At 38.3% G+C, this 21,842-nt stretch overlaps 1 protein-coding gene across 3 annotated transcripts; it reads left to right on the top strand.

Annotated features, from left to right (window-relative positions):
• Window positions 1-3,802: 3,802 nt before the first annotated feature.
• Window positions 3,803-17,357, top strand: SAMD9L (sterile alpha motif domain containing 9 like). Of its 3 annotated transcripts, none has more exons than XM_054692344.1 (3): window positions 3,803-3,946; window positions 8,353-8,538; window positions 12,318-17,357. In XM_054692344.1, the coding sequence occupies exon 3, from the start codon at window positions 12,335-12,337 to the stop codon at window positions 17,093-17,095; it is 4,761 nt and encodes a 1,586-aa protein (XP_054548319.1). In that variant the 5' UTR covers window positions 3,803-3,946; window positions 8,353-8,538; window positions 12,318-12,334; the 3' UTR covers window positions 17,096-17,357. The 3 variants fall into 3 exon arrangements, with proteins under 3 accessions (XP_054548319.1, XP_037363842.1, XP_037363849.1); XM_037507945.2 differs by having other exon boundaries at window positions 12,314-17,357; XM_037507952.1 differs by lacking the exon at window positions 3,803-3,946 and adding an exon at window positions 6,539-6,571 and having other exon boundaries at window positions 12,314-17,357.
• The last annotated feature ends 4,485 nt before the right edge of the window (window positions 17,358-21,842 follow it).

Below are 21,842 nucleotides of genomic sequence, written 5' to 3'. Positions count from 1 at the left end.
CTGAAATATTGTAATTACACTATTTCTTACCTTACTTTCCATTTATTCACGTGCTTATGTCTGTATGGATTCATGGTCTTCTGCCTCACTCAGTGGATTAAAATCTGTTACTGCACTATTTATTTTGATGTTCAAATTGTCCTATAATTGGTAGGTGCGAGTCTATTCAAGTTGGCTGTTAAGAACTTTCCGTATGTCCCCGTCCCTCTTTGTGCCCTTCTTTGCTTTCTGGCACAAAAGTTGTTCCAAGCCGCTCTTCCCTCCCCATCCCTGGAATCAGTCACCCTTCCAAGATGTCTTGGTTCTTTATAAAGAAAAACTGCATTAGAAGCCAAGATCTGGGTGCAATTCATAGCTTTTTCGTTGCTAACAAGATACCGCTCCTCCCTAGCCAATATATTACATGTCTTTATCTAAATGTATTTAAAACCCGGAGCTCACACAGATATCCCAGTTGTAATACCTCACACCACGAATTACTCTTTCTCTTTTTGTAATCCAGGTTTCATATTTATATATTCACTATTTTGCTCAATTCCTCTATGTATTCAATCTTCTGTCTTAAGGCTGTTGTCCCCTCCATGTCCAGTACAAATGCCCTTCCCTCCTCTCTCAGTTCTCACTCTTGACCAAGACGGACTTGATGATCTCCTCAGGTTCACTAACCTTTGGGTAGCGCCCTTTTAAACTGGAAGCCCCTGGGCCTCCCCGGTGGCGGTGGCGCAGCGGTTGAGCGCTGGGTTGCGAAGCTGCCCGCAGCCTCTGCGGCGCCGGTTCGATCCCCAGCTGCTCCCAGGCCACTGGAGGAGGGTCCCACATGGTGCGCAGATCTCTCCTGCCGCCCGCTGCTCCCCTCAGCAGTGTACTTCGGTCCTTCTGCCTGTTCTGCTCCCCGTTCTGGCTCTGGTGAATTCTCTCAATTCTCTCACCCTCTCGCGCTTCTGACTGTACCCAGTGCTTGTATAAACAAACAAACAAACAAACAAACAAACAAATCTTTAAAAAAGAAAAAAAAAAAAGATGCTAAACTAGAAGCCCCTGACTCTAAGTGTCTAATCTCCCAGAGGAACACTTTATTATTCTGTGTGCTTATCCCAAATCAGGTCACCTTGCCATTTACACACCTTGCTTACTCGACCTTCGGATGCCTCCTTGTTTATACACCCCCTCTCCTGCTCAAGCTCTGATTCCCCACACAGGGACACCCCTGTAGTGAATACTCTTTAGAGTGTCCACGTTGTTACTTTCTACCCAAGGTCACCCTTTGATGTTTGGCCCTACCCTTTAAAGATGTATGATTGCAGTAATGGACTTGGGCATATGCATGTTTGAAATCCTCCCAGATGGTACATCTGGATCGAAAACCCATTGCTGGGCCCTCCCCAGTGGCACAGTGGGTTGAGCGCAGTGCTGTGACGCTGTCCGCAGTCTCTGCACAGGTTCGATTCCCGGCCGGCCAGGGAGATTCTCACATGGCGTGGCAGACCTCTCCTGTCGCGCCCACTGCTCCGTCTGCCTGTTCTGTTCCCTGCTCTGACTCTGGTGAATTTTCTCACCCTCCAGCTCCTCTGGTCTGTACCCCAGCTCTTGTATAAATAAATAAATCTTTTTTAAAAAAGAAAATCCATTGCTTTATGATGGAAAAATAGGACTGCAGTTTAGTTTGAGTATCTGGGATGGAGATTGTGAGAAACTCTGATGGCTCCAATTTTGTCTATTAGGTAGGAAGACATGTCATTATGTGAGAATGATGAGGGTCAAAATTACTAGGGAATGGAAAGAAACAATCATCATTGAGAGAGAGAAAAAAGAATTATAGCTTGCTGGGTAGTGTACATCGCCAATTTGAAATTACGTATTTTTGGTTCTGTAGAATTTCTCAAATATTAAATTTACATTTTTAAGGTATATATGGGGGGAAAGACATACACAGTGGAAAATAGAGATTGTTGTTGGATAATTTGGTTCCCCCCCTTCCTTGTATATTCTGTATTTAAGTTTGAAAATTTTCTTAATATATTCATAATGGAAAAATGTTTTAATTTTTCAAAAGATAGGGAAATAGGGCCTCCCTGGTTGTGCAAAAGTTAAGTCTCACCATTATCAAGCTATCACCAGCCACTACAGCGTGAGTTCAATCCCTGGTCAGGGAGATACCCACATGGTGCAGCAGACCTCTCCTGTCTTGCCACTGCTCCCCTCAGCAGTGTATTTCAGTCAGTTGGCCTGTTTTATTCCCCACTCTGTCTCTGGTGAATCCTCTCACCCCCGCACCTCAGGCTTACACCCTTAGTTCTTGTATGCATAAATAAATAAAAATAAATCTTTGAAAAAAAAATAAAGAAGTAGAGACCTACCACATGGAAGTTTTCTAGGGCTTCCATAGCAAAATACCACAGAATGGGTGATTTAAAACAAATACAGAAATGTATTTGTTTGTAGTAATAGAGGCTAAAAGTCAAATAAGCCCAATGTTGGTGGGGTTGGTTTCTCTGATGTCTCTCTCCTTGGCTATGGATGGCTGTCTTCTTCCTGTATTTCATGTGGTCTTCTTTCTGTGTGCTTCTTCTGTGTTTCATTCTCTTTTACGGAGATACCAGTCTTGTTGGATTAGGGTGCACCTAGTGTCTCTGTAGGGGAAATTTTAGGGGAATGTCCCCTTAGTTCCTTTGATTCCTTTGGCTGGTCCCAAAATAAACTGACACAAGAAAAATCAGCAGGAGAAAAGATAAATTTAATTTCACATGCACAAAGGGCCATAAGATACAGACCTTAGTGAATTGTCAAAATAGGTTTGTATACATTTTAGACACCAAAGCAACATATCTGTGAAGAAAAGACGGGACAAAAAACTCCTAAAAGGTTTGATGTGGGCAACTAATTTAGTAAGCTTGGCAGGGCTTATATGCATAGCGTCTTGTTTATCTCTGACAAGAAAGGGTCTCTCCATCTCTACTCAGGGAGGGTACCTCTGACATAGAGGTTTATTTCCTGCTTTCAGGAGGAGTAGAAAGGAGGAGGAAATGCCTGGTGTTTTGTTTTTTTTTTTAAGAGGTGGGGCACAGGCCGGAGTGGGGGGGGGGGTGAGGTTGTGTGTGCGAGAAGATTCACTAGAGAGAGCTCAGAGCAGAACAAGCAGATGTACTGAAACACACTGCTGAGGGGAGCAGCAGGCGAAACAGGAGAGGTCTGCTTGGCCATGTGGGTTGCTTCCGGCATGCCGAGGATCAAACTCTCTCCTCAAAGGCAGCAGACAGCTTTCACAGCACTGCGCTCAACCTCCTGCACTACCAGGGAGGCCCGGAAATTCCTGGTTTTTGATGAAAGGAAGGCTTAGGGTGTTATTCATTCCTAGGCTATTTCATTAATTATAAATTATCAATATGCTAACTTGACACATCTTGGGCAGCCTGATCTGGGCCCAGATAACTCACTTCAACTTATTTATTTCTTCTAAGATCACCTCTCTAATACACTCTCACATTCTGAGGTACTGAAACTTAGGGTTTCAACATATGTTTTAATGTAATTCTAGTGTTTCTATTTTATTTTTTCTGTAAGGTTTCTTCTTCTTCCTCCTCATCCCTGCCAATTTCTTAACTTTTATGACTTTAAAGTCAGTCTTGAGGACAGTTTCTGAGCAATGGTTCAACTTTATAATTTTCTGTGATGTTAATACTTTACAAACTTCCAAAACCAAATAAATAGCTTTCAAACGAAACTGAAACTCCTTGCAATTCTACTTCCTCATTCTTCTGCTATATAGCTCTCATACACCCTCAGGAAGTTCCAGAGACCAGAAAACATCGCAACATAATGCGTTAGCTTTTATAAAGGGATCGGGCAATCATTTGTCTCCTAACCATCAGAAGAAGAAAAAAAAAAAACATTAAATCAACTCTTTCAAGTTTCTGACATAAAAGAGGATGTTTTCAGGAAAATTCTCGTAAGTTTCTGAATCATTATATTTCATTTTTATGCTTAATGCTTAAGAGGGATAGTGATTTTTATAAACTCCACTTACACTTTTTATATAAACATATGTGTTTATATATGAACAATTACTTATAAAATACTGAAAGTAATTAGAAATATCAATGGGTTAAATATATATAAATATATTTAATTGAGAGTAACTTTATAATTGCTTTTATAGAAAGAAATGTAACATCAAGTGTACTTAGGGCAGTGAGTGTGTTTCTGGCTTTGTAGGGCAGTGGAAAAGATGATAGAGAAACATCACAAACTGGTTCAGAAATATCTGCATAAAAGATTGTAAAGGAATCGTGCTCATGTTACTTACACAAAATTTTATTTTCTGCGCCATGTGGATAGCTCCCTGGCCAGGGATCTAAATGTTTCACAGTGCTATGTTTAACCCCTTGCTCCAATGGTGGATCCCCTCACCCCCTGCACCTCTGGCCTGTACTCCAGCTCTTATATGCATGATTAAATAAATCTATTAAAAATACATAAAAAATGCAAAATTTTGTTTCCAAAATCTGATTTTTTGCTTCTATTAGAATCAGAGACTAATGTAGTACCAGTTCTTGACACATGTAGATGAAAAAATTAAAACTCTTAGGTCAGAAAAACAAGAAATGGAGGAAGAAATAGTTTTTTAAAAAGACACATTTAATCAAATATAATACCCTCTAGAATCTAAATATGTTTCTATGTAAGTTTTTCTTTCACATATATCTCATATACAATCTAGTTGAAAACGTCAAAGAAATGAAACTTAACTTATTTCCCTGAGTTTTCAGTCAATAAGACCATCAGAGAAGTATGTATGTAGCTCTCCTGGGCTAGATTCAAGATTCTATTTTTTTAATGATTTTTTTATTTATGCATATAAGAACTGGGGTATAGGCCAGAGGTGTGGGGCGTGAGAGGATTCACCAAAGATAGAGTGGGAAACAGAACAGGCAGACTGACTGAAATACATTGCTGAGGGGAGCAGTGGCTGAGACAGGAGAGGTACCCACCACGTGGGTAGCAACCTGACCGGCCAGGATCAAACTCATACTGCAGAGGCTGCAGATAACTTCACAGTGCTGTGCTTAACCCCTTGAGCCACCAGGGAGGCCCTAGATTCAGGATTCTGAAGTGTCTTTTCCTCCATTCAGTTCTGGAAAAACCAGGGCCCTGCAGTTTGGACTAAGAGTTCCACAGACAAGAACAACTCCTCAAGGCAAGGATAGCTGAGGTGCTACTGCGGTTCTCCTTCTTGTTCACTACCCAAAGAGAGACAACTGGAGTAGTCACTCAAAAATGGCATCCTGTAGCTCATATTCCAATAATTAATATTATAGGTCATAAAATTTGTTTGCAAAATTGTTTCAAAATAGGAAGTTGATGGCCCTTAGGAAGTCAAGAATTATGTCATCATTCTCAAAATTTGTGCATATCAGTTATGGTAACTTGACCCCTACTTAGCTCTAGCAATACATATGCAGGTGCTCTTAAATTAGTTAAGTATAAACCATTTTAAAAGCATTACTGAATATTATACAAATGTGAACACAAAAAGCATTGTATGTTCACAACTGCTATCATGTAGAGAGAGGGGCATTGAGAAACGTTTGATATGATGTAAATGGTCCAAAGATATTCCTGAAGAATTTCGGATATCTTACAGAGACAACATATTGTCAATTTTTCCATTTATCAGAAGAAAAATTTCCAGATATAGGGAATAAATGTTTTTGGGAAAAGTATTTCTATTTCCTGGAGTCTCTTGGCAGAATCTGAACAAAAGAAACTGGGAGAAAGTACAAAGGTAAAAAGTTCCTCTCGCAGCATTCCCTACACTAGACACAGCACACAGTGATTCACTAGGTGTGTAGAGACCAAATAGCTCTAAGAAGGAATGGATGGCAGAGAGAAATTCCTGATATGTGACTTCACTTTTAGAATGTTAACCCTTCTAGAATTACTATATTCACTAAAACAAAAGAGAAAATCTGAAGTCTGTCCTCTAGATCTTCAGGATACCCAGAGATAGAGAGTGGGTGGTTAAATTACTGAAAGAGGACCCTGGCTGGAAGAAGGTATTACATCAAACCTGAGCTGGGTGTGTCTGTGGAAAGGGGTGAGCCCCCCACCAGGACATCAGCTTCTCAGAGAGAGACAACAGATGAAAACAGCAGAAGTACTGAAATTCTAACACTGAGGGACCCAGCATAGAAAGAGACCTCTTCCTGGAAACACCCAGAATAAGGGTTATACTAATTTTGGAACTGTGTGTTATGCATATTATGAAACTGGATTACCCAAAAGGATTGCAAGAGAAACATATTTACTAATTTACTGTTCCTTTTTACAAATTCTCTTTTTCATTCTTTGTAACTAGCTCCTTGAAATTAGAGTGAGTTCTGGCCTAACAGCATGAAAAAGAGATTGCCCAAGATTTCAGTGTGGCATGCAAGTCAAATGAAGTAATTGCTTCAGTGAAAAGAGAAAGCTCTCTGACCCACAGACACTGCTAACTCAAGGACTGTTTTCAACTACTCTAAGAAAATATGTTATTCATTCAACAAATTTTTATTAAGAAGCTAATAAGTGCTAGGTACGTAAATAGTAAACAAAACATAAAAATCTTTGCCCTCATGAAGCATACAGAATAATGGGTGAGACAGAAAATAAACAAGAGAAGTACATGAAAATATATGTGTTAAGTTCTAAGTAGATTTAAAGAGAAAATGAGCAGAAAGAAAGGCAGGAAAAGTTGGCAGAAGGGATAAAGTTTTCAGTAGGCTAGCCAAGCAAAGAGAGAAGGTGACATTTGATAAAAGGCCAGAGAGAAGAGTTGGAGTGAGTCCTACAGACTTCCCCAGGATAGAAAACAAGTGTAGCATCAGAAGCAGAAGCAGGTACCACCAGCAAGGAGCAGGAGGTAGTCAGGGAGCTGTTCGAGATTTTTTTTTTTTTTTAACTTATTTTTTAAGATTTATTTATGCATTAAAGAACTGGGGTACAGGCCAGAGGTGTGGGGGGTGAGAGGATTCACCAGAGACACAGTGGGGAACAGAACAGGCAGAATGACGTAAATACACTGCTGAGGGGAGCATTGGGTGAGTCAAGAGAGATCTGCTGTGCCATGTGGGTAGCTCCCTGGCAGCCTGGGGATTGAACTCATGCTGCAATGGATGCAGATAGCTTCATATGTTGCGTTTTAACTCTTTGCGCCACTAGGGAGGCCTGCTGTTTGAGATATAGAGAGAGAAATAAAAGTAAGACATTTTATCACAGATGTAACAAGATGCCAGTCATGTGAGGCCCTGTAGTTCATGATAAGGAACTAGGCTTGCACTGAATCAAATGGAACAGAATGTTGTTATGTTATTTACGTGTGAACAGGCTCATTCTGGTTGTGATATTGAGAAGTCCCTAAAGGGGTTAATAAGAACAAGAGAGAAGTCCTTGAGCCTCTCTAGTGATACAAGGGGTTAAGACTCAAACTCTGAAGCTATCTGCAGCCACTGAGGCACAAGTTCAATCCCTGGCCAGGGAGCTACCCACATGGCATAGCAGACCTCTCCTGACTCACCTACTGCTCCCCTCAGTAGTGAATTTCAGTCAGTCTGCTTGTTCTGTTCCCCACTCTGTCTCTGGTGAATCCTCTCACGTCCCGCACCTCTGGCCTGTACCGCAGTTTTTGTATGCATAAATAAATAAATCTTTAAAAAACTTTTTTTTAAAAAAGAGAACTCCTTGTGAGGGACTTTGATAGGTGGTTGTGGTGGAGGGGGTGGCTAGTGGTCAGATGCTGAATATGTTTTGTGTCTTGTATAGGATTTGTTCCATATTGAATGCAGAATATGAAGAAGAGAAAGTGTGCCTGCAACATATTTTAGATGTTTATTTTATTAAAAGTATTTAAATGTTAGAAGTGATGTCATCTTGGTAAAAGATATTTAATGCACTTTTCATTTAAATCTTCTATGCTCGGGGCCTCCCCGGTGGCGCAGCGGTTGAGCGCTGGGTTGCGAAGCTGCCCGCAGCCTCGGCAGCGCCGGTTCGATCCCCAGCTGCCTGGCGAGGGTCCCACATGGCGCGTGCCTGCTGCTCCCCTCAGCAGTGTATTTCGGTCCTTCTGCCTGTTCTGCTCTCTGCTCTGGCTCTGGTGAATTCTCTCACCATCCTGCGCTTCTGACTGTACTCAGTGCTTGTATAAATAAATAAATCTTTTAAAATAAATAAATAATCTTCTATGCTTGAAAATGTTCATAGTAGAGAGTTACAGAAGAAATCTATGCCATAAATAGTTCCTAAGTAACAGTATAATTAATTGTTAATTTGCTCTAATGTCTTTTATATATAATAAATTCTCAACAAATATATCCTCAGGCAAAATTAGAAAAGAGCCAGATCTGTTCTGTCTACGTGTCTACTTTCTGGCAGTTGTTTGCTGGGATCTGACTCTTGCAAATTTTCGATAAAAGACAACTCATCTAACAGCTCAAGATCAAAGAACTTCATGAAACTTACTTCAAGTTGCTGATATAAAAACTGGAAATTCTTAGAAAAACGCTGGTAAGTTTTTGAGATATTGAAGTTACCTTAATCAACATTCTTTAAAAACTACCTTTAAAAATTAATTGTAAACTTTAAAAATTAATATGAAATATACGTAAGTTATTTCTAATGAAATTTCTTAAAAGGGAATGAGACATCTCAGTGCTTTTACAAACATAACTAATCTCACTTGTGTTTACTGCAGACTTCTTTTTAAAATCATTTTTTTAAGATTTATTTATTCATGCATACAAGAATTAGAGTAAAGGCCAGAGGTATGAGGAGGGAGAGGATTCACCAGAGACAGAGTGGGGGAACAGAATAGACAGATTGACTAAAATACACTGCTGAGGGGAGCAGCAGGCAAGTCCGGAGAGGTCTGGTGTGCCATGTGGGTAGCTCCCTGACTAGAGATCGAATGTGCTGCAGTGGCTGCAGATAGCTTCATAGGCTGCATCTTAAACCCTTGTGCCACCAGGGAGGCCCTCTTTTTAAAAAGAAACCTTCTAGCAAGTATCATGCAAATGTTAACTAATCATGCCTCTGATTTTATAGGTAAAGTAAGATTTGCTTCATAGCTTCACTTAATTATGTAACTTGGGAAAATTTATTTTATTTGAGTTACCTTACTAAAAAGGGGTTCATTTTCTGCTCATTATTTAGAGCTCAATAACATTCAGGAATCCTTAAAGTGTACCCAGGAAACAAATAGGCTAATTAGGTTTGAATTCCTAAAAGAAGCATTCCATAGGCCCATTACTATTTTAGGTAGGTTCCCTTGCATTGTACTTTTTTTCATTTCTAATTAGGATCCCAAGTCCTTGATTTACATTTTCGAGGATGACATTTTTAAATAAAATTAAGTGAATTCTAAGGTTGCTTTACAAAAAAAGAAATGTATTTTAGCATATACTTCTGGAAAGTGAAACTATATTGCTTTGTAGCTGAGTTCCCCAATACATGAGCGCGGGGCCTAGGCCAGGGCTGTGAGAGCATATTCTGTCTGGGAGATGTGGATGTGTGGGGGCTGCTGAGGCCCAGCCTCCTACACATGGAGGTGGGCAAATTGCTGCCTTGCTCTTTCCTGCACAGTCTCAAAAGGGAGAAAGTGTGATCCTGAAATAAGTACTCACAAGGAGAACTCTGGTGTTCAAAATTTTCCCAGGACAAAATAAGGTGGAAGTCTTCTCTCCAACTGCAACCAGAGAAACGTCTTTACCCATTTCAAAAACAGAGACTAGAACAAAAACAAGCAACACTGGTTCAGTTCAATTCCCCAATACTATGAATGAGAAAACAGGTTGGCTGAGAGGAAACACGGTTTAATCAAACATTATTTTCCTAATCACAACTCCTCCCCCTTTATTTACACTATTATCTTGTTGCCAAACATAAACGTCCTTCATATTTAAAAAATATGTCAACCTTCCAGATGTAAATCCAATCAGAAAAATTGTCACAAAATAACTCGTAAGCCTCAGAACAGTGAAATACATTAAATGTAAATGTAAATGTTAACAAGCCCTCACCCAAAACAGGGTTGACAATACTGATTGGGTCAAGGAGTTATATCAAAGCATTAATAAAACATTTTCCCTTAAATTACATAGCTCCAGCCAAATATAGATCATATAATTGTAAGAATGCAAAATTCTCATGACAGTGTCAACAGATATTATAGTAGCTTCAAATCATTTCATCTCTTCTCAGCTCCCATCATAGGGGAGGGAGGTTGAAATATTTTTTGAGGTAATAGAGTCTTCATCTTTGAACAGTGGGAGAAACTCGAGATAAGGTAGAGATGAAAATGAGATTTGGGGAGGACAAATCTAGTCACCCTACTTGAGCATGATGCTTCCATCTTTTTGTAATTCCTGGTGGAATAGAACAATTATAGAGAAAGTGAGGAGGCAGCCATCTCCTATAAGGTGGCACAAAGAAAAGCCTTCCCATCACCCCCACAGTGTACACACACACACACACACAAGCACACAAGCACATGCAGTGGGTCTGCATGCCTGTGGTACCCAAAGAAACCCTTCAGGTACTACTTCTTGTAGAGTTCTAAAATCTAACGGAATTACTATAACCACTGGCTAAGACAAAATAGAAAATCTAGAGCTTTTCCTTATAATACTTGAAGAGTCAGTTGAAGGGGCTTGAATTAGAGAGAGAGGACTCTCACTAAAAGAAGATGTTGCCCCACAGCTGGACAGAGTAAGTCTGTGAAGAGTGATAAGAGAATCTGCAGAGATGAGTTTGTTTGTCCAGAGCAGTGAGAACAGTTAAAGCAGGGTAATACTGAGGTCTTATGGTCTGGTTCATTGAGACAGACAAATTAAGAAAATCAAGAAAAAATCCCATTTATAATTACATCTTAAAGAATATAATACCTAGGAATAAATTTAACCAAGGAGATGGAAGACCTATACACTGAAAACTCTTAGAAACTACTGAAAGAAATTGAAGGAGATAAAAAGAAGGGAAGACATTCCATGCTCATGGGTTGGAAAAACTAACATTGTTAAAATGATCTTTTTACTTAAAGTAGTATACAGAAAATGCAATTCCTATCAAAATCCCAACAGTTTACTTCACAAAAGTAAAACATAAAATCATAAAATTTATTTAGTACAAAGACACTGAATAATCAAAAGATTCCTGAGGGAGGAAATGAACAAAAATGGAGGCATTACACTGTCTGAATGCAAACTATACTACAAAGTGATAATAATTAGAACAGCTTGGTGTTGGAATAAAAATAGACACATAGATCAATGGAACAGAATTGAGAGCCCAGAAGAAAACCACACCCAATTACTTAGGTTGAGAACCCTCAAAATTTTTCTCAGTTAAGAAGTTTTTCCAATTCAAATAGTGACTCAGATCAGTAAGCCTCTTGATGATTTAACCATAGGCATAAGAGGCATTCCCAGAAAATTATTCCCAGACAGTAATAATAAGGGGATCTGTTTTAAAAAGCTTTTCCCAGTTACAGGGAAACATGTATTTCCTTCCCTTTTGAAAAGCTGTGAAAAGTAGAGTTTGCCCAATATTTTTAGATTCTCTAATTCATGAAAAGAACAGAGACCATCTCTGAGAGGTATAAATTCATGAGTACGCATACCAAATAACCAAAGTCTCTAAACTTAAGGAAGTTCTTCCCACCAATTTTTTATCTTGCAATTTTTAAATTTGTTATTAAATTTATAAAAAAAAACCTCTCACCATTCTTCTTCCAGTAGACTCTGCAGGTTGAGACCTGGGATTCTGACAAAGTAAGAATTTTTACCTTTATGCCAGCTTTTATCAGAAGTCCCACCAAGCTCTCTCAACTACAACAGCTTCAGTGCCAAACATTACCCATTTGGTGAGATATCTTGCCGAATATGCTAGATTATTGGGAAGGAAAAGTCTTCCTCTCTCTTTCTATGTCCTTACTGTTGGAAAATAATTAAACTGACAACAGACAGATTATCAGGAGAAAAAAATACAATTTAATTTAATTGGTATGGAGATGCCATGTGAATATGGGATCTTGAAAAAAATAAACAGTATACTGGTTATATATTTATTTCACCCTGATTGGCAGCTACTTATTATTTCATAAGTCACCTAGGAAACAGGGCATTGATTGGGATTTTAAGATAATTAAAATAAACATCAAGCAGTTTCAAGTGTCAGTCTTAAAGAATATTTTATATATATATGTTCTTTATAAGGAATTATATGTAAAACTGATACTGTGTTTTTAATGATAAAGCATAATACTTCTTATATTGCTTTTTCCAAGGAAGAAAGTTTCAACTTTAATATGAGTGAGCAAGTAAATCTACCCGAAATGACCAAAGACTGGACCAAAGAACATGTGAAACAGTGGGTAACCAAAGACCTTCAGATTGATGAGAAATATGGGCAGATTCTGCTCAATGAAGAAGTGACAGGATTAGTCTTGCAAGAATCAACTGAGAAAGATCTTATGGAAATGGGCCTACCACGTGGTCCAGCACTTCTGATAAGACGCAGATATAATAGACTGAATATTTCCTCTGAATGTAACAATCAGGATTCAGGAAGATTAGGTCATACCAAACTCTCCCAAAAAGAACACACCAAAAAGCCACAACAGAGAGCAAAGAAAGAAGAAAAATCAGTGGCATCCAATAGTGCTTGTGATCCTGGAATGATGATAAGTACTGAAGAAGACAAATTGATTCCCAGGGGAAAAAGTGCAGTAAGTGAAGTAGTGTCTGCTGAAGACAGACCGAAGGAAAAGCTAAAACCTGAGCAGTGTACTTGTATGCCATATCCTTTTGATCAGTTCCATGACAGCATACGTTACATAGAACATTATATTCTACAACCTGAAACCGGACCGCTCAATCTCATAGACCCAATACATGAGTTCAAAGCCCTCACAGAAACAAAAACAGCCTCAGATAAGGATATTAAGATGAAATTTAGCAATGAAGTTTTCCGGTTTGCGTCAGCTTGCATGAATTCACGCACCAATGGCACCATTCATTTTGGAGTCAAGGACAAACCCCATGGGGAAATTGTTGGTATTGAAGCCCCCAGTAAGGATGCTTTCATTGACCACTTCAATTTAATGATCAACAAGTATTTTGAAGAAAGTGAAATCAAAGAAGCCAAGAAGTGCATTCGTCAGCCAAGGTTTGTGGAAGTCCTACTGCAGAACAATACACCATCTGACAGATTTGTCATTGAAGTAGATGTTATTCCAAAACACTCTGTATGTAAAGAGAAGTATTTTTACATTAAGATGCAAACTCTTATAAATGAAACATGGAAACAAAGCCAAGATACTTCACTGTATGTGAGAGAAGGGGCTAGTTCTAAAGACATATTGGCAGATGACAAGAAACGAGATGGCAATTTCAAAAAATTTCATAAAAATTTAAAGTTACTCGTAGCATTAAGAAAAGAAGCTGAAGAAGAATATAAGATGAAAGCAAATAAGAGTGAATGTGAAGGAAAAAAGCTGATTAAACTCCTCATAGGAAACCGAGATTCACTAGATAATTCTTACTACAATTCGTACATTCTTGTAACAAATAAATGCCATCCAAACCAAACAAAAAACTTAGATTTTCTAACGGAAGTTAAATGGTTTGCTGTGTTGGATTTTGATCCTGAATCTGTGAGTAGAGGCATAGCCAAAGCTTATGGAAAAAGCCGAGTAGCAAACCTTCACTTTCCAAATCAGTATGAAGAAAAAACTACCACGAGAGAGAAAATTTTTAGTATGAATCTTTATGACCAGCCCAGTTGGATCTTCTGCAATGGTAGATCAGACTTGAAAGATGAGACATATAAGCCTCTAGAACCACATTTATGGCAGAGAGAAAGAGCATCTGAAGTCAGGAATCTGATTTTATTTCTCACAGATGAAAATATAATCACAAGAAGGAAACTTTTGGTAGTGTTTCTATTACTCTCTTCAGTAGAAAGTCCAGGAGATCCACTCATTGAAACTTTCTGTGCTTTCTACCAAAACCTCAAAGGAATGGAAAATATATTGTGTATCTGTGTAAGCGCACAGATTTATCAACGATGGAAAGATCTACTACAGACAAGATTAACAATGTCAGATGAATTAACAAACCACAGTATTTCCACTTTAAATTTAGAATTAATAAATAGCACAATCCTTAAACTGAAACCAGTGACTCAGTCATCAAGAAGATTTTTGCCCTCCCGTGGATCTTCTTCAGTTATCCTAGAGAAAAAGGAAGAGGATATTTTGACTGCACTGGAAATCCTCTGTGAAAATGAATGTAGGGACACAAACTTAGAGAAGGATGAACCTAAATTCCAAGAATTTAAGAAATTAAAAGAAGAACACTTTTATCGAGGTGGCAAAGTATGCTGGTGGAACTTCTATTTTTCTTCTGAAAACTATTCTTCACCTTTTGTTAAAAGGGATAGATATGAAGACCTTAACTCTCTTATACAGCATTGGGAAAAGTCTCCTCAACCAACATTTGCAAAAATTATCAATCTTTATCATCATCCAGGCTGTGGGGGTACTACACTGGCTATGAACGTTTTATGGGATCTCAAGAAAAAATTCAGGTGTGCTGTGTTAAAAAACAAAGGAATTGACTTTGAGGAAATTGGAGAACAAGTAAGCAAGTTGATTACCTATAAGGCAAGCAGCCATCAGGACTACATTCCTGTACTTCTCCTTGTGGATGATTTTGAAGAACAGGAAAATGTTTACATTCTACAGAATGCCATCCATTCTACTTTAGCAGAGGATTTGAGATATGAAAAGACACTGGTAATTATCTTAAACTGCATGAGATCCCAGAATCCCGATGAAAGTGCAAAATTAGCAGACAGCATAGCACTAACGTACCAACTTTCTCCCAAGGAACAAAGAGCTTTTGGAGCCAAACTAGAGGAAATTGAAAATCAATACCAGAACTTTGAGAACTTTTATTCTTTCATGATCATGAAACGCAATTTTGATGAAACATATATAGAAAATGTAGTGGGGAATATCTTGAAAGGACAGGATTTTGACAGCAAGCAAGCACAACTTGTTTCTTTCCTGGCTCTACTCAACTCTTATGTTACTGATTCCACAATTTCAGTTTCACAGTGTGAAAAATTTTTGGGAATCTCCCAAATTAAGACACCCTGGAAGCCTGAAAGCCTGGAAGAGAAGATGGGGACATATTCTACTCTGCTAATAAGCACAGAAGCTGCAGAATATGGGAGATACACAGCTGTGCGCATCATTCATCCTCTCATTGCTATTTGCTGCCTAAAAGAACTGGAAAAAAGCTACCAGTTGGATAAGAGTACAATTGCACTGAATATGTTACGTGAGAATTTATTCTATGATTGTGGAATAGGAAAAGACAAATTTCAACATGATGTGCAAACTCTTCTGCTTACAAGACAACGCAGGGAGTGCGGAAATGAAACAGACACTTTGTTTTCCCCTTTAATTGAAGCTTTAGATAATGAAGAAGTTGAAAAAGTCTTGACTGAGGGAAGTAAACGATTCCCACAAAATGAATTTATTTGTCAAGCCTTAGCAAGACATTTCTACATTAAAGAAAAGAACTTTAACGTTGCTCTGGATTGGGCAAAAAAGTCCATAGGGAGAGCACCTAAAAATTCCTATATCACAGATACACTTGGTCAAGTCTACAAAAGTGAAATCAAATGGTGGTTGGATAAAAACAAAAACTGTACGCATATTACCACTACTGATCTAACACACCTCCTAGAAGTTGCTGAAAAGGCCTCAAAAGCTTTCAAAACATCCCAAGAGCAAACGGATAAGAAAGTCTCTGAAACAGAGACCTGGTCATCACAGAAGTCCCAGAGAAAATATGACACATATAATACAGCTGGGTTCTTGGGTGAAATAGAAGTTGGTCTTTACACTATTCAGATTCTTCAGCTTACTCCCTATTTCAACAAAGAAAACGAATTATCTAATAAAATGTTGTCAGAATTTTTATCAGGAAAGTCAAATATTTCTTCAAATGGAAAATGTGAATATTACTTGACTTTCAGCAAGTTCACAACCTACTTACAAAATTTACAATCAGATTTGAAAAGGTGTTTTGACTTTTTTACTGACTATATGGTTTTTTTGAAAACGAGGAATGCCCAAAAGGAGACAGCAGAAATATTATTAAGCAAGAAAATCAGCCGTTGTTTCAAGAAATACCGAGAACTTTTCTGCCATTTGAATGTGGGTCCATTACTAAGCAGAGAGAGTCAGTTACTCGAAGAGGAGAATTGTAGGAGAAGGCTAGAGGCTTTGAAAGCAGATAGGTTTTCTGGACTCCTGGAGTATCTTAATCCAAATCACAAAGATGCTGCAGCCACCATGGAAAATATAGTGAATGAATACAGCTTCTTCTTGCAACAAAACCCAAAGAAACAGCTCACAAGAGAGAAGCAAAATTTCATTTTGGCCAATATTATTCTCAATTGTCTAAAACCCAACTCCAAGTCCATTCAACCATTAAGCACATTAAAGAAACAGCTCCGAGAAGTGTTACAATCTGTAGAACTTAATAGTCAGTACCCAGACCCTTATTTCTTGGCCTGCCTTCTGTTCTGGCCAGAGAATCAAGAGCTAGATCAAGATTCCAAGCTAATAGAAAAGTATGTTTCCTCCTTAAAGAGATCCTTCAAGAGACAGTACAAGCACATGTGCAGGTCCAAGCAAGCAAGCACACTTTTCTATCTGGGGAAAAAAAGGGGTCTCGACAGTCTTGTTCACAAGGCTGAGATTGAGCAGTACTTCAGTGAGGTATCAAATACTAATTCCTTCTGGCAGAGTGGAGAGGTGTGGAAAGACAAAAATGTCAAAGACCTTCTGCGTCGTCTGAATGGTCAGGCTGAAGGCAAGCTGATCTCTGTAGAATATGGAATAAGGGAAAAAATTAAAATACCTGTGATATCTGTTTATTCAGGTCCACTCAGAAGTGGTAGGAACATACAAAGAGTGTCTTTCTACCTAGGGTTTTCCATTGAGGGACCTCTAGCATATGATATCAAAGTAATTGAAGAAGATACATAGCTCAAATATGTTTATTCCTATCTATGATTTTATTCCCTCTATTCCCATGGCATTTTAATGACATTATTAAGTTTAGCTCCAATCACAAATTTTGTTTTTGCTCCCCCAAAATGAATTATGAGACACTTTAGGGGTATTATAATGCTATGAAATGTGCCTATGCTTTCATGCTATGAAATCTGCCTATGTACAGAGCTTAGGACATGGGAGAGTCAACTGTTCAATGTTCTCAATATGCATTTTTCAGATTAACATATTTAATTAAGAAGTTTCAATTGATATCATGTAATTATAATTGATTATAGTCAATAAATCTGTTTTAGTTCTATACTGTTATGAATTTTCAGAATTATGAGTTATTTCTTTACCAAGAAAGAGATTTACATTAGATGAATATGGAAGAGAAAGCCTCCTTTTGCTTTCTTTAACTCAAACCCAAAGATCTACAACAGAGCCACTTACTTCATCTTGGTATTGATGAAATTCTATGTGCAAGGTAAATATATTGTTCCAATTCTTCTTCTACGCTACACACACACACACACACACACAAACACACTCAATTCTTTATACCCTTTGCTTTTCTATAAGCTCTTTGTTTAAGGAGGGGGAACAGAAGAGAAAATAAAGTAGTCAAAAGCTTGAACTCCATCCTTTTGCTCCCATTTACAAATGAATATTTTCCTTTCATTATTCTTGCCTCCCCTGGGTAAGTCTAATCTCCACCTGTTCTTAAAATCCCATTTCCCCAGACTCTCTTTACTTGTCAACCTATAGCAGATGCATGCTATTCTCTCTGTCAAACATTCCTTTATTTTCATCCAACATTTTCTCTTTTTTTCAAAGATTTATTTATTTATGCATACAAGACTAGGATACAGACTAGAGGTGCAGGGGGTGAGAGGATTCACCAGAGATAGAGTGGGAAACAGAACAGGCAGGTTGACTGAAGTACACTGCTGTGGGGAGCAGCAGGCAAATCAGGAGATGCTGCACCATGTGGGTTGCTCCCTGGCTGGCTGGAATCTAACTCATGCTGCAGTGGCTGTGGATAGCTTCATAGGCTGCTTCTTAACCCCTTGTGCCACCAGGGAGGCCCTTCGTCCAACATTTTCCACAAGGCATTCTTATTTGTGTATTACAACTCAGTTCAAGTCAGCTTCACCAGGAAGTCTTCCCTGACAGCTATAACCCCTGTCTGGTTAAATATCTTCTTCATGGCAATATGTGATCTCAACTTTCCACAGCCAGAAGTGACATCCCAGAAGCTTGCTCCTACACTTACACCAAGAAAAATAGCCTCAATCTGCATTCGAAAGCTTGGATTTTAAGAGTCACCCGTTGCCTATACAGTGAAACACTTGCTAATGTAGATTAAATCGAATACTTAACAAATATTTGTTTATTTACCTACTTTTCATCTCTGTAATGTAACCTAGATATTCCAGGCTTCCATACAATTCTTCTTGTCATCAAATGTCTATTTCCTGTCTAGGTTATTTTTGTCAGTATTTCTATGACTCAGCAAAGAAAATAAAACAAGAAGGAAAGCTGAAAGTTCTCTGTTGAAAGTTGAATATCCCTGGGGTAAATAAAGCATAATTATCTGCTCTGAGTCTAAGCAATCTTTTTCTTGACATTGTGAAGAATAGAGACTTTATTGTCTGGACATGCCTACTCCCTGTAGGAAAGCTAGGCCAAGGTGAACAGTTGGCAGTATTGTATCTAATGCTGATAGGACACAAAGCCAGTTCTTGAATGGAGTCAGCTCTTCAAGGAGCCTCATTTATCAAAAAAAACTGAAGATGCATATTGGGTATAAAGATCCATAAGCAGATTCAACTTGTTCTTAGAAAAGTGGAAAGTAGTGTTCAAATGAGTCCTGGGGGCCTCCCTGGTGGCGTAAAGGCATAAGTCTCAGCACTACCACACTATGGCTGCTGTGACCTGGATTCTATCCCTAGCAAGGGAGCTAACCCACATATGGCACAGCAAACCTCTCTTATCTCTCCTACTGCTCCCCTTAGCAGTATATTTCAGTGGATCTGCCTGTCCTGCTCCCCACTCTGTCTCTGGTGAATCTTCTCACCCCCTGCACCTCTGGTCTCTACCCCAGTTCTTAAATAAATAAATAAATATTTTTTAAAAACAAGTCCTGGCATACAATGTGAGGTCCATGCAGAAAGAAAATTAGTTATACCTAGAGACTTAATAGGAAACATCCATGTGATTTGCTATTATTTAAAAGTATCAACTCTATGCAAAGGAGCAATATCTATTTGGTAGGACACACTAGCCCTATGTGTTCCTCATAATGTCACTTTGCCTTGTTCTTTCAACCAATTATATTAAATTTCTAACTTGCCATTCATTATTTGTAAAGCAAATTCATTTTGCTTGCTTATTTTGGGAGTTTTGAAATAATGTTCATTACAAACATTACAAACATATCTGTAATGTATTTGGTGCCACACCTGACCACTACTGAAATGATGAGAACATACTAAACATACTAAGTCACATGTGATTCAGAAGTAGTAGGGTACATTTGTGATGCCTGGCAGCCTCAGTCTTTTGATAGTGATTGCTGAGTATCATTATTTCTTTATTCATAAACCTGCCGCATGAGATGACATCAGTTTCTAATCTCATTTTGTCTTATCTTGCAGCCTGACACAAAATATCACCATTCCTTAAAGAGTGTTGTTCTTGGTACAAATTTGGACAAAGGCTACATAGTTTTCAAGTTAAACAAACATCTTGAACTGCAATTCCATGTCAAGGTATTTACCTAAGAGAAATGAAGACATGGCCACAAAAAGACTTCTACAAAAATAATCATTGCAACTTTACTGCATAACTGCCAAAGATTGAAATAATTCAGATGCTTATTTAAAAGAAAGTGAACAAAAAAGTTGTGGTATATTGACAAAACAATACAATAGCAAAATAAGGAAACTAACTACTGACCCTGCAACTCTAGAACCAATCTCTATGACATTGTCCTGAATAAAAGAAGCCAGTCACAGAAGAGCACATATATATGATTTCGTGTATATGAACACTTGGACCAGGGAACACTATTCTACAGTGAAAACAGATCAAAAGAGTAGTTTCCACTGGAGGGAGTTAAGAGTGACTAGGGAGGGACATGAGGTGAAAGAAATGTTCTTTATCTAGATTGGTATTTGGGTTATTCCAGTCTGTCAAACTGCTTTCAAAATTTTACATGTAATATATACACACTCCAATCTTACCTCAAGGGAGGTAAAACAAGCAGAATGAAAAGAAAGAAAACAAATAACAGAATGTTAATAGCTTTGAAGCTGAGTGATGGGTACAGGGGGTTCATTATGCTATTCTGATTCTTTGCTTATATGTGAAATCTTACCCCCCCCCCAAAAAAGTTCAGAAATTATGCTGTAAAAGTCCATTTAATAATGTGAGAAAATAGAGGCTATATTTTGCTAAGTAGAGAAACAAAATATTATATAGAATATACTTCTGTTCTTGGCAATCCGTATCCTACCCAGCAAAGACTGGGCAATTATATACCAAAAATGTTAGTAATTGTGAGAGGAGGCTACCAGGTGTATTTTCTCTTTTTCCTGGTTGTTGCAGCTTTTTAAATTGAACACGCATTAGAAATTTAAAAGATATACCATAAATGTTACTTAAAATAGCAAACAAAAAAAGAATTGGTCCTAATTATTTTGAATCAATAAGGAAAAGGAAAAAGTACCCAGGACACTTGGGAAAACCTGCCTTATAGGCTAAGGAGCCTTGTGGTTTCTAACAAGGCTATACAGTACTACCAACAGTAGGACAAAGAGGAAAAAGATAAAATGCAAAATGTTTCATGATTTCATTCCTAAGAGAAATTTTACAAAAAAAATAAGAAAAAGTGAGATATTCTACAAAGTCTTTCTAGGTATTGCCAAACCAATTGGTGCTTGCTACTTTATAATAATTTTATTAAAGAATAGAGAAAACATCTCCCTCTCCGCTCCTCAAGTGATTTAAAAGAGATACATTGCAGGGTCTCCGTGGTGGTGCAGGGGTTAAAGTCTAAGCTCTATCAAGCCAGGGAGCTAACCCACATGGCACAGCAGACCTGTCCTGTCTCACCCGCTGCTCCCCTCAGCAGTGTATTTCAGTAGATCTGCCTGTTTTACTCCCTACTCTGTCTCTGGTGAATCCTCTCACTTTCCCCCCACTCCCACTCCGCACCGCTGGCTTACACCCCAGTTCTTGTATGCATAAATAAATAAAGTAAAACTTTTTTTAAAAAAATCGTTTAAAAAAGACGAAAATGAAACATGATCAGATGGTGTACAGGGAACACAGCTTTGTACAATCTTCTTTTAAGAAAAGTGACTTCATTGCTTCAACTATTGAAATAATCTTTAAAAGATAACAAAACCTCATTCCAATAAAGCACTTAAATGAAGACCTAGAAAGTAGAAGGAAAGTCAACCTGATCTTTAACAGAGAAGTCACTCAAACACACAGCACATCCTGTAAAGAAACAAGACACATGCCAAAATTATTCAAAGCAGGAAACGGCTGTGGTGGAGGACCAGGCTGAGATCCCAAAAGGCAGTAAGCAGAGCAGCTGTATACAACATCAGAATTCAGAGGTAGAATTCACCCCCTCAGATGGCAAAACACAATGGGTTCCATATTCTAGAGGACTTTTTCAGGGCACAATTGGCCCGAGAAGTCCATATGCTGGGCCTCCCTGGTG

The sequence above is a fragment of the Talpa occidentalis genome, unplaced genomic scaffold, assembly GCF_014898055.3.
Source record: "Talpa occidentalis isolate TD23 unplaced genomic scaffold, MPIMG_talOcc4v2.1, whole genome shotgun sequence".
NCBI lineage: Eukaryota > Metazoa > Chordata > Mammalia > Eulipotyphla > Talpidae > Talpa > Talpa occidentalis.
The sequence above is the reverse complement of the archived record's forward strand: the minus strand, read 5'-3'. Positions and strand labels throughout refer to the sequence as shown.